This window comes from Dendrobates tinctorius, unplaced genomic scaffold (assembly GCF_039654945.1).
Source record: "Dendrobates tinctorius isolate UK_male_01 unplaced genomic scaffold, ASM3965494v1 ptg000062l, whole genome shotgun sequence".
Classification (NCBI taxonomy): Eukaryota; Metazoa; Chordata; class Amphibia; order Anura; family Dendrobatidae; genus Dendrobates; species Dendrobates tinctorius.
The window spans coordinates 26,507,890-26,520,876 of record NW_027361730.1 but is presented as its reverse complement, the minus strand read 5'-3'; the positions used below and the strand labels follow the sequence as shown (position 1 = coordinate 26,520,876).

Genomic DNA, 12,987 nt, shown 5'->3' with positions numbered 1-12,987 from the left:
GATAACCACCCCAAATCTGGATTTTAGATTTTTCTTTAATTTATTTTGTTAAGAAGACTAAACTATATCACACTCCCCCGTCCACTCGCCTATCTCAATATGCTGACATTCAACTAAATGCCCACCACAGCATGTTCGCACATCCACACCACACTTCCCCTCTGTTTTAATAGGTTAGCAAGATGCCTGCCCTGGTTATCTCGCTAGTACACACACACATCCTGCTTTCCCAAGCACCTGACAGGCAGGCCTTTTCAAGGTTGAGGGTAAATTTAGAAAAGGAAGTTTTCTGGATGAGCTATATTATAAAGGGTCTCACCCGTACCCCTCACATCTACTCCTGGTCAAGTGAGAGGAGTATGACCAATTGTATGCAAAGACATAATTATAAAATTCACATTTTCCAACAGGAACCTCATAGTAGAATAATATGACCACCACTTTTCCAAGCAGACTTGCGCCAAAAGCGACCTATCTAACATTTGGGTTGATCTCACATTCCTTACTCTTGAACCTATAGAAGCAATAATGTTCCCTGATCTATCTGTGGATGATGTTGATATCAAATTATAAATGATTGCTGTCAGGTATATTCTCTGAAACGCTTTGGTATTTCAAAGAAGATATACTTGGAAGATCTGGCCAGGGACATTATCCGGACACTAGATTAGTCCAGCTCTTCCCCCTGCCACCTTTTACCGTATAAAATTACCATTCATGTTTGGGCAAGTTGAGGGGAGAGGGGGTAAGAACGGCTCTCTAGTATGTATGATCCGCTTTACCATTGAAGCTCTTTTTAAAGTTTTACTTAGGGCTTTCCCCCCCCCCCCCCCCTTTTTCTTGACCTGTAGTGGTGTGTAAAGGTTTAAAGAAGGAAAAATCCAAAAGCAAATCTGATCGTCTTCATTTTCACATAACTGTGAAAAGCAAGGGGAGCTCTTGTGGATACTTGTTCAAAATCTTAACAAAAGTCTTAAAAAGATTTCTCCTTTTTTAGGCCCTGACTATTGTTTGACTGAGGTAGAGAATGGAGGATCTCTCGGTAGCAAAAAAGGAGTCAACCTACCTGGTGCTGCTGTAGATTTACCAGCTGTGTCCGCCAAAGACATCCAGGATCTTCAGTTTGGAGTTGCACAAGGAGTAGACATGGTCTTCGCATCATTTATCCGCAAGGCATCAGATGTGCAGGCTGTTCGAGACGTTTTGGGGGAGAAGGGGAAAAACATCAAAATTATAAGCAAGATAGAGAACCATGAAGGAGTACGAAGGTAGGTTTCACTGGTAGATTAAGTAGAACATAATTTGGGATGCCTACTGATCCTGAGGATAAAGGAGCAGTAGAACACTGCAGTACCATCTCACCCTTTGTTTATTTTTTTTGGGTAAATGGTGAAGTGAAAGAGTGCTATGCCAGTGCTTTGACACCCTCTATTCTCTGGATCATTAGGGGTTCCAGAGGTTGGACCCCAGAGCGATGGCCTATTCTAGCAATATGCCAATATCTTAAGATTGGGGGGGAACCCCTGTCATTAAAACTCGTGTTTTGAAATAAAGAAAATTAACAAATGCTTGTGTTTTTTTTTTAACTTCTAGATTTGATGAAATCTTAGACGCTAGTGATGGCATCATGGTGGCTCGTGGGGACCTTGGTATTGAGATCCCAGCAGAAAAAGTGTTCCTTGCTCAAAAGATGATGATTGGTCGGTGCAATCGTGCTGGCAAACCCGTGATCTGTGCCACACAGGTAATGCTGTTATTTACAGTCATATGACTGAAGGTCACATCCTTGGTATCAAAACCTTGACAAAGTTTGTCAACCTTACACTTTGCAGATGCTGGAGAGCATGATCAAAAAGCCTCGCCCAACTCGTGCTGAAGGCAGTGATGTGGCGAACGCAGTATTGGATGGGGCAGACTGTATCATGCTTTCTGGGGAAACTGCCAAGGGAGACTACCCACTGGAGGCAGTGCGCATGCAGCACGCTGTGAGTATTCTTTTGGATCAAATGCAAAAATTTAAATGGTACACCTTACTTAGCCAGATGAAAGTAGTCTCACACAATATTTCAGATATTTTTTTGTACACAAATGTATCTAATGTTACTGTTTATGTATAACCAGAACCAACTTTGTTTATGTATTTACAGTCCAACAGTAATGTTTTGTATGTTTTTAGATTTAGTATGTATGTGTGTATTGACTTGTGCCAAAAAAGTGTGCAGTGAATGCTGTATAATCTTTTAGATGTGGTTGGTTTGGCATGCGCTGCGCTACATGGCTTGCTTAATGCCTTTTGCGTAGTTAGTATTTAGATAGCTTATAGCGAGCGCTACCACTTTTTTTTTGTTTTCCCCTTTAATCTCCTCTTTATTTTTCTCACATTTCTCCTCTGACCTATAACTTCATGCTGATGCACCAGATGCTTGAAACTCTGAGTACTGACTTGTATTGGTTTGCACCAGAAAGGATATTCCCACCACATTCTTCCCCCTGCACTTTTGTTGCTGAGTAGCACTGTCCTGGTTGTGCCTGGTACGGAGGTGGCTCTTGGGGCACGTTTTTGTAGGGACCGTTGGAGTGTGCTGACAGGCAACCAGCCAGATTACTCATGCATCACTATTTACAAAGGTTTGCACTCACTCCCTTTCTCTCACATTGGCATAAACTCTACTGTACCTTCTATTCCAGATATGATTGCTGGCAGAAAGAACTTGGTGGAGTTGGGTTTTATCAAGGTTGTGAAACTTTGCACTGCAAGGGGCATCAATGGTTTTTTAACATGTCTCCTCCACTTATATGCATATATTCATGTCCATGTAGTCTTTATAGCTGGATTATAACGTTATGTTGAATAGCTATATCCTAAAAGAAACATTTTAAAGGGGATCTGTTACCCCATTTCGCACTATGAGCTGTGGCCACCGCCATCGAGGCTTAACTACAGCATTCTATAATATACTCACCCAGGAGCGGTCGTGGTCTAATTCGGGCCCGGAGGGTGTTGTGGTCCGGTCGGGCGCCTCACATCTTGTAGCAATGACATCCTCTTTGCTTCCTGGCGCAGGCGCACTGCTCTGCCCTCAACAGGGCAGAGCAGTGCGCCTGCGCCGGGAAGCAAAGAAGGGGACGTCATCGCTACAAGATATGAGGCGCCGGACCGCGACACCTTCCGGACCAGGACCGCCCCTGGGTGAGTACAATATAACTCGTTTTTCTTCTCTCTCAGGTTACTTCGGGGGCTTATCTACAGCATTACAGAATGTTGTAGATAAGCCCCTAATGGCTGTGGCTGCATCTCATAGCCCAAAAAATTGGTGACAGATTCCCTTTAATATTCTAGATTTCCTAAATATACAAAAAGGCTATTTCATTACACACAACGTACATGTGACTGGTCTGCATGTACTGAATATTTTACCAGTCAGATAATTTTCTTTATGCCACAGTGCAACAAGTAAAAAATATTATGTCTCCTACGCAACATTTTTTGCGTAATTTTACAGTTGCGCTATCAAATTGTAATGTGTGCCTAGCAGTGCGATCTAAATTGAGAATTGTTCAAATTAAAGTAGATTGCTTGCAGTTTTTAGTTGCAGCTTTTCAGCTGATGGCATTTGTAGGTGCACTTTTTCAAATATTAAATGTTTTTTGCATTTTCTTATTTTTTCACTGACCCCCATCAAATGCGTAGCATGCAGATTTGGATTAAATGCGTTGCACATGCACAGTATTTTGCTTAGACCAGGTACGGTTGTGTGCAGTCATCCTCCATGCCTCTCCTGATTTTTTTTTTTTAATTTTTTTTTTCGCTGTGATGGAGAAATGTGCTGCATGGTGTACCTAATCTGTGTATGTCTTACACTAGCCTGCTTCAAGTTCCAACCCATTTCATATGTCCATGTACTTCTAGCAGGGGTGCCAGCTTCTGAACCCCCACCGATCTGATGTTGATGACCTATCCTAAAGATAATAAGATAATCAATATTGTAGTCTTGGACGAAAACTTAAAAGGGTTTTTCCACCAACAAAGTGCATTTTAATCAATTGATCTTGGAATAATTATAAGTTCCACAATTAGATGTATTTAAATTAAACAAAATGTTCCTGTGCTGAGAGAATCTTATAAACTGTGCTCTGTAAGGGCTGTCTGACTGTGTGGGGAAATATGGTCTGTATACAGACAGGACAGCATGGGATCACTGCTGATTCTTTCTGTGAGGTAAAACCTTTGCCAGTCTGTTTTAAAACCGATTTTTAGGAAATTCCTTCTGGGCCTTGGCTTTAAGTATTCTAAATGCCTACACACATAAAACTAGCGCCCACCAAAGGGGGGAAAACATAAATGTGTGCTGATGCCTGCTGGCAGACCAATGGGCCCTTTGTGCTGACCTGTGAGAAACTGTAATAAACACGGAGTAAAAACTGTTTGAAATCTGAATAGGTACCTACAATGCAGTTAGTGTAACAAATGAGGTGCAATAGATTAGGAAATATCACATTAGACTACAAAAATGAACAAAGTGATAGTCAATGTTTACCATTCCCTAAAGAAAACTCTAACCTGCCAATAAGTGGACACAACCAAGCATAAAAAGCATCCTGGTCAGGATATGTGGAGGTCCACTTAATCCGAGAGCAGTCCTGTATTAGGGAGATGGTCCTGACTTTGGAAAAGGATCCAGTGGGTGATGAGTCAACAATAACCTATGTTCAGATCAGGCACCGTCGAGTGAATCCCTTTGGTGTCCTCAGTAAATTGTGGATATTGGAACCGGGGTGCTTTGGCCAATGGTGTCTATAGTGGCAGCCACGTGTTGGCGATGAGAAAGCAGGTGGCGTCATTGGCTGCCAAGTACGGTGTCCTGTTGGGGCCAAAAATCCAAAAGTGTTTTGAGGTGGACAGGACCTCATCTTCTTGCTAGCTTGCTAATGTTGAAGAAACTACCATTATAGATGTGTTTTATCCATCTGTAAATTGAATTGGTGCAATAGTACCATAGTTTTTACTCCTTGTTCATTGCAGTAACTGACTATAGTTAGTGGTTGTCCAATGCACAAAGTACATTTTCATCAATAGATCTTGGAATAAAAGCAAGGTCCACAACTGGATCTGGGACATATTTCTGTGTCTTAAAACACTTCCCTGCCTGTTTAGACACACTTTACCTCACAGAATTAGCTGTGATCACATGCTGTAATGTCTGTATATTCTCTTTTGCTTCCTCCCTGACACAGGAGATGTGGTATGATCAGACCATGTCCCTTTATGGTCAGACACAGACAGCAGAGCACATGTATAAGATTCTCAACACTTTTTTTCTTTGTTTTTTTCCTTTTACACATTCAATTGTGGAACTTATTTTCATTCCATGATCTATTGATTAAAGTATACTTTTGTTCGTGGGAAAACCCGTTTAAGGTATTTCAAATTTTAGTACATGCTTAGGATCACAAACTTTTTTTTAAACAATTATCCGAAAACAAGCAGTGGATGTGCATTATTTTTCTTCACCCCCTGTTTTAAGCCAGTTTTCAGCAATCATCAAAGTTGCTGTTTTGGCAATCTAAATGTATTATTTTTAGATTTTTCGAGCAAGAGACAGCCAGAATTATGTCCTTTTACCTCTTTCGCTGTGTGAAAGGAAGTAAGGGATATTATACTGTCAGAAAGAAAAGAATCTATAAGTGTCATTTATTGGCACAAAATGTTGGATGTGTGTATATGTGTGTGTATATATATATATATATATATATATATATATATATATATATATATATATATATATATATATATAAATCTAATGTAAATATAAAGAATTATAGTTAATCCAGGGCCTAATGTACAGGAGTATGTACCTATTGTAATCTAATGCACAATGTAGAACGACAGTGCAGACCACTTTATTATTTATGAAGGTTAATTTCAAAACCAATGAAACAGGACTTCAAGGTGAACATCAGGTCCAATATACACGATCATAGGGTGGTATGTGCAGACTGGCTATTGTGGTATGTTGTCTCTAGCGTTTGCAGTTATCGTTCACTGAGAGGTGTGCAACATTTTTAAAAGGTCAACCTTTTATACATTCCTCAACATTTGAAATTGCGAGACTAAGTAGGAAAAGTGGTCGAATTATGGAAATCACAGGATTGATATGCATGTTAATGATATGCAAATGATGAAAAAATGTAAACAACATTTTCAAAACCTCTCCAATTTTTCACTATGGAATATGAGCACCATACATAAAAATACACGCGTTGCACACTGTGGCATGCGATCATTGACCGTTTTAATAGTTGTCTGGGAAATATTCAGCCACTCTGAATGCACTTGGGCACCAAAATCAAGATCCGCTGCTGGCATCTCCCTTTGCAATTACTGAGCAATGATGTCCCAGATGTGTGTGATTGAAGACAAATGAGTAGAGATGCTGCAGGCCATGGTAGCAAGCATGATGCTCACAGTAACATAAGCAACACTAGCAAATTGTACAGTGTTGAAAAATGGCTCCTTGTACACAATGGAGAAATGGTCGTTCCTCATGTAACACCAGACCCTTTTATTCTTCATTCCAAGTTTATACTTGGAATGAAGAGTAAAAGGGTCTGGCTACTGTACCCTATGCTATTCCATACCATAACCCTGATATTATGACTCGTGTAATTTTTTTTTTCCCTTGTTCCACCACTACTCATGCCATTTTGAGCAACCTGTGTGGCCCCAATAGAAAAAAATATATTGAATTATGTGTGTAAATTAGTTATATAACAGCTCATAAAGAAACTAATTTTTAAAAAATTCCTTTTTTAATTCATTAAAAATTCCTCAAAAAAAGTCTTAGAACCAAGGCACATTAGATGCTATGCATACGCCATTATAACCCAGCCTATAAAAAAAAATATTATTCACACCACTCAAAGATGGGTAATAATCTAGTTGTCCCTGTGGGGCCCTGTAACTGACCCCTACCTGACAGCGGAGGTTGGCACCCTCTTGAAACGCAAATTGCGCTCCCGCTCCACGGCGGCTCGCCCTATTCAGATCCTAACAACCAGATGACAAAGATAGAAAAGAATAATGCAATAACCTGGTTGCCTATTAAATCAATCCGGCAATCCTAAAAAAATTACACAGCAATTCACCAAAATGCAAACCAAAATAACAGGGATACAACCAGTAACTGAAAAAACAAATTACTTTGTGGCGTATAACAAGGATAGAGGGATCCTAGCAGTCCCTAATTAAATTCCTCCCTACCTGGCAACGGAGCTTTTTCACCCTAAGTTGTACTGGTGCCCCCGCTCTGCGTCGGCTATCCCTTACTGACCTTTATAATTACACCCTAAACAAATTGAGGGAGATGGACAAAAAGGGGCTTTCACTGGAATAGGGAGCCGCTGACAATACAAAAACATCCCTAACAAATTGCACCATATCCCACAGAGAAATATAAATGTACATACATTTTGTGGCCAGTATATAATGGATTAATGAGAACTTAACTCGGTGTTGACCAAATCTCATCACATGTCAAACTTTTGAGTAAATGGGGGCTACTACAAGAGCCGGGTGTTTACCAAATTATCTATCAGTCAAAAAGTGACCACCTCATAATATCATAATATAAACCTTATTAGCTTGTGAGGTCTCAACTTGAATATAGTCACACCCGCTCCCCAGTGTATGATTCAATATCACCATAAATCATACCAAAAGCTCCCCACATATTGCACTGTGCCCAGAGATAAATGATCAGCCAGCATATAACAAGTAACGAAAACTTAGCTTAATGCTCATTAGATGCCATCACGCCTCGACGTGTTTCCCTCCCCCAGAAGGAGTTCCTCAGGAGGCCCATGATATAATTATATGCTCTCTCCGAGCATCAGATACGGCTCCTGGTTGCAGGTGTCCATCAGAGTGTGGTAGTTAGTGGTCATTTATAGTTTCCCCGCTACATAACTCAAATAGCAGGGCATAAAATCATATTAACGTTCAGTGTATGTCTCCATAATCACAGCTGCGCCTGCGCGATGTTACAGACACAAGAGGTACACCATACCGTCATTTCCGCTTCCTGTTACCGCTTACCTCTGGCTGAGGAAGCCATCTTTACTGCGCCTGCGTTGTCTATTCTCGTGCACCTGCAGTGCGCATGTCCAGAATAAAGCAATATGTCCCAGTCCCACGACTGTACCGCGCATGCCCGGGAACTTCCCGGACACATCGCGCCCTCGTGGGTTAAAGACCGAGTCATACTCTCTATGTCTGCATTAAACACACGGGTGCGCATCTCCACTACATGTCGCGCAGGCCCGGACCCTTCATGGTAGTTCTGCACTTGCGTAGGCTGAAGGCCAAAGGATCCTTCATACGTCTGTATTAACCCTTGGGGTGCGCTTTCCCGCACCACATCGCGCATGCCCAGAACCTCCATAATAAAAATCTCCACCACTCACAGGTATTTCCCGGGCTTCAATCAAATCAACACAGTCATATTCTCAGGCATCATCAAGCAGGTCAAAAGACCATATTAGACTTAGATACAGCCTGATTTTACAATTATGATTATAAGACTATATTAAACTTGAATACAGCCTAATTTCGCAATGATATTTCAAATCACTTGCGTCATTCCGAACATCAAAAAAATACACTCAAGGTATATATAAATTTATAAATTGAACAAACTGGCAAACAGATTCTATAAAGGGCAATAGTGTACAGACACACCATATCCCCGATAAGGTATATTTCTTCCCGCTTTACTGATAGAGAAACACCTGGAAAAAACTGTCAAATTAGCACAAACTGTACCTCAGAAGTGAAACTTTAATAAAAAGAAACCTTCTATAATTTGTTTCCCATCTGGCTACAGAGTTCAAAGTTATATTGTTCCCACAAAGAAATAACACCCATGTCCATAAAATGACAAAACCCTGTTTGGATCATATAATTTTACCTAAACCTGTGTGGCCTACACATGCTGCCATGGCCTGCAGTGGCTCAGGACTTGTCTCTCATCGAGCACATCTTGGATGTCATTGGAAGAAAATTGCAAAGAAAGCTTCCAGCAGCAGATCTTGATGATTGACCTGCCCAAGTGTATTCAGTGTGTCTGAGGAATGTTCTGCCAACCATTAAGAATCTAATTGCTTGCATGCTAAAGGGAGTAGTTGTGTGGCGCTCATCTAATATATACCGTATATTCTCGTGTATAGGCCGACCCCCCCCCCCCCCCCCCATGTTGCCACAAAAAACTGGGAAAACTTATTGACTCGCATATAAGCCTAGGGTGGAAAATGCAGCAGCTACTGGTAAATTTCAAAAATAAAAAGATACCAATAAAAGTAAAGTTAATTGAGACATCAGTAGGTTAAATGTTTTTGAATATCCATATTGAATCAAGAGCCCATATGCTCCATAAAGTTCATGATGGGCCCCATAAGATGCTCCATACAAAATACACCCCATATAATGCTGCACAAAGGATAATAATGCCCCCATAAGATGCTCCATAGAATAATATGCCCCATATATTGCTCCATAAAGGTTATGGCCCCATAAGATGCTCCATAGAATATACCCCCATATGCTGCTTCATAGACTATGCTCACACACACACACACACACACACACACACACACACACACACACACACACACACACACTGTATACTTCGTACGCAGCCTCTTGCGCGGTTCCACCAGCGGAACACCATCGCAAACACGCCGCCGCCGGGATCAGCCGAATGATTCACCGCCATCTTTGTACAGGAGGAGCGCATGCACAGTTTTAATGTGACCGCCACTATCTGTATACACAAAGATGGTGGCGGTCTGATTGCCTGCGCGAATTCCGCACTGTGAATCATTTGGCTGATCCTGGCGGCAGATGCGTGACGTGTCTACAGGCAGAGGAAGCCTGTCACATTAAAGGGGTTTTCTCACAAACGAAAGTTCATTTAAAAAATTGTGTCTGACCGTGTACAGAGCATACCACATCTCCTGGGCATGGAGGAAGCAAAAGACAATACTGACATTACAGCAGGGGATCACAGCGGATTCATTTTGTGAGGTACAATATTTTACCTCACAAAATATATCCTCTGCAATCTGCTGCTGTAATGTCAGTATTGTCTTTTGCTTCCTCCCCTGCCCAGGAGCTGTGGTATGTTCTGTCCATGGTCAGACACAGGCAATTTTTAAAATGAACTTTCGTTGTGGGAAAACCTCTTTTAAAAAGCAAATATCAACGCCAACATGGCTTCTCCTAAAAAGTACGCCAGTGACAATGAAAGGAAAGCATGGGGTACACAGCTCAAAGAAGAGATGACATGAGATGAGAAGACAGCAGATGGGGGAATAGAGCGCACAGGGGTGAGAGAGACAGAGCACGGGGGGGGGGGGGGGAGACAGCTCAAATGGGACAGCACAGGAAGGAGAGAGACGGCAGACAAGGGGGATAGCACATGGGTTAGACAGGTCAAAGAAGAGAGCACAGATGGGAGAAGTCCGCAAATGGGGAAAGAGATGGTGGGGGGGGAGATTCTCAATGCTGCAAAGCCTGCCCCCATTGTGACACTACCGCCCTCCTGATGCGATAACATCAGGCCTCCATCAAGTACGCTATCCTGAGCAAATTGAGATGTTATGCAAATGAAGAAAAAAATGGACACTGTTTTCAAATCATTAATGGCTATCAATCCTGTGATTTCCACAATTCCATTACTTTTCCTTACTGGTTTTGCATTTTCAATGTTGAGTGTATATTTCTGAGGTCTGTGATATCCTGTATTGTGTTCAAAGGTGTGATTATTGATCTTTACCATTGTTCTGTCACTCTTCTGATTCATACTTTCTTAGTTTTCTCTTTCTTTCTTTAACCCTAGTGTTTCTATCTCTTCCACTCTAACCTTGTGACTTTTGACTCAGAGAATCACTCTGCTCTATTTTTTCTTTTGGTTTGTATCCCTTCTCTCCTCCTTTTCCTCTTCTCCTTCCCTCCGGCTCACAGATTGCTCTGGAGGCCGAGGCTGCTACTTTCCACCGTCAGCTGTTTGAGGAACTTTCCCGTCTCACCATTAGCTCCAGGCACCCTGCGGAAGCGATGGCTGTAGGCGCAGTGGGGGCATCTTTTAAGTGTTTAGCAAGAGCGCTCATAGTTCTAACAGAGTCTGGCAGGTAGGGCTCACCTGTAGCAAAATCCTTCTTGCTGATACTGCTGCGATCTCTTGCGCTATTCCAATCCACAGAAGAGGCAGGTCAATAGTATGGATGTTGTCTGAATGGGGTCAGGTGAAGTAGTAGGTTCTGTTTTGAAAAAATCAAGTCTGATTGATGTGAATGTCTCCCCTCCTGTTTCCCCTTCCTTCTTGCTCATTCATTGACGACACATTCCCCCATTGCCTGAATTTGGCAATTGCGGCTCCCCCGTCCAATTGCTGTTAGATCGCTCGTGAGGCGGAGGCAGCCATTTACCACAAACAGCTGTTTGAAGAGCTGAGACGTGTGTCCCCGTTGACCCAGGATCCAACAGAAGCGACTGCTGTTGGAGCAGTGGAAGCCTCATTCAAATGCTGTAGTGGAGCAATCATCGTCCTTACCAAATCTGGCAGGTAGGAGTGGGGAGGGGACTATTAAAGTTGTGTACTATCACCTTTTGAGGTCCTACAGGTAAAGTTGTTTGCTAGAGAAATGAACAATTGATTTATTAATAATGTATTAGTATTTTACTTAAAGGGAGTCTGTCATGTAAAAGAACCCGCTATTAACCTGCAAATATTGGTTTAATCTGCAAGCAACTAACGTAAAGCCCTGTGACTGCTTGGGTTAATCCGCACCTTAAGAGTTCTAAAGCTATGCGGCTGCCATACTGAAAGCCTGGCTTCTTGGAGGAAAATAACTTGTCTTTCCGGCAGCCTCCTGCTTTCAGTCTTGGTTTGGCTGCTCAGTACATGCGTTGCTGTAACCGTAACCAGCCCTGACACTCAACAGGGCATCCGTACAGAGGCAGTGACGTGGAGTGGTTACAGGCAGCACACACTCTATATACTGAATGGTGATCAAGCCGTGTCTCTGACTGAAAGTCAGAGTCTGCCAGAAGGAATAATTTCCTCCTGGCAGCCGCAAAGCTTTAGAACTCTGTTAATCTGCAGAGTAACCCCTTCAGGACCTTTGACATAAGTTTGTCATGGTCCGTAAGGCGTTCATGTCCTATAGCAAGAGCTGGAGTCATGGCGATTGTGTGCGCCAGGACTGTGGAGTCGGAAGCCAATCCTCTGATTCCCATCTCCACAGTATGGCCTCACTATTGAGCACGTACATAAAGTGCAGCACAGATTCATCTCGACTAAAGGCCCAGATCCTTAGATCAGGAACAGAACAGACATTTATAGGACATTTTATAACTTTCCAAAATTCTTATGAAAACATTTACAGTATATACTGCATTGTACTACTGTACCCAATTTATTTTATATTTTAGGAGTCGGTCCAATTTATACTGACTCCAACTCCACCAAAATGGACATCAACTCCACGGCTCCAACTCCACAACCCCAGTGCAGTGCCCGTGCCATTGCCACTGAGAGCTTGACATAAGTAATAGCTGAGTCCACGGCCAGAGCGGTGCCAATACCCACCGTGGACTATTAAACCCCTAAATGCTGCCTATTGATATCGCTCACAGGCTCCCTCTCCCTTCCGGTCGGCGCCCCTGCAACATCGGCTTGCTAAGGAGAAGCATGGTCTAAGAGGCTTCGGTGATGGGTATAATACATTGCAATGGGGTTAAAACAAAATATTTGTAATTTTTGTTGTAATTATTTTTTCTTTATTGCCAAATGGTATAAAATTCTGTGACACACCCTTGGCGCCAAAATGATTACTACACCCTTAAATTAATTCATTGAGAAGTGTAGTATGTAAAAGTGGGTCACTTATGGGGGGAGGGGTTCAGGCACATCAGGTGCTCTGCCAATG

The 12,987-nt window shown here is 42.2% G+C and overlaps 1 protein-coding gene across 3 annotated transcripts in view; it reads left to right on the top strand.

Annotated features, from left to right (window-relative positions):
* PKM (pyruvate kinase M1/2) overlaps nucleotides 1-12,987 on the top strand; it is a 50,513-nt gene that overhangs the window by 20,692 nt on the left and 16,834 nt on the right. For 2 of the 3 annotated variants that reach the window (XM_073579436.1, XM_073579437.1), the window contains exons 6-9: nucleotides 998-1,268; nucleotides 1,594-1,744; nucleotides 1,833-1,985; nucleotides 11,455-11,621. In XM_073579436.1, coding sequence (XP_073435537.1) covers nucleotides 998-1,268; nucleotides 1,594-1,744; nucleotides 1,833-1,985; nucleotides 11,455-11,621 — 742 coding nt within the window. Of the gene's footprint in view, nucleotides 1-997; nucleotides 1,269-1,593; nucleotides 1,745-1,832; nucleotides 1,986-11,020; nucleotides 11,188-11,454; nucleotides 11,622-12,987 lie in introns of all 3 variants that reach the window. The other variant, XM_073579438.1, reaches the window with a different exon arrangement.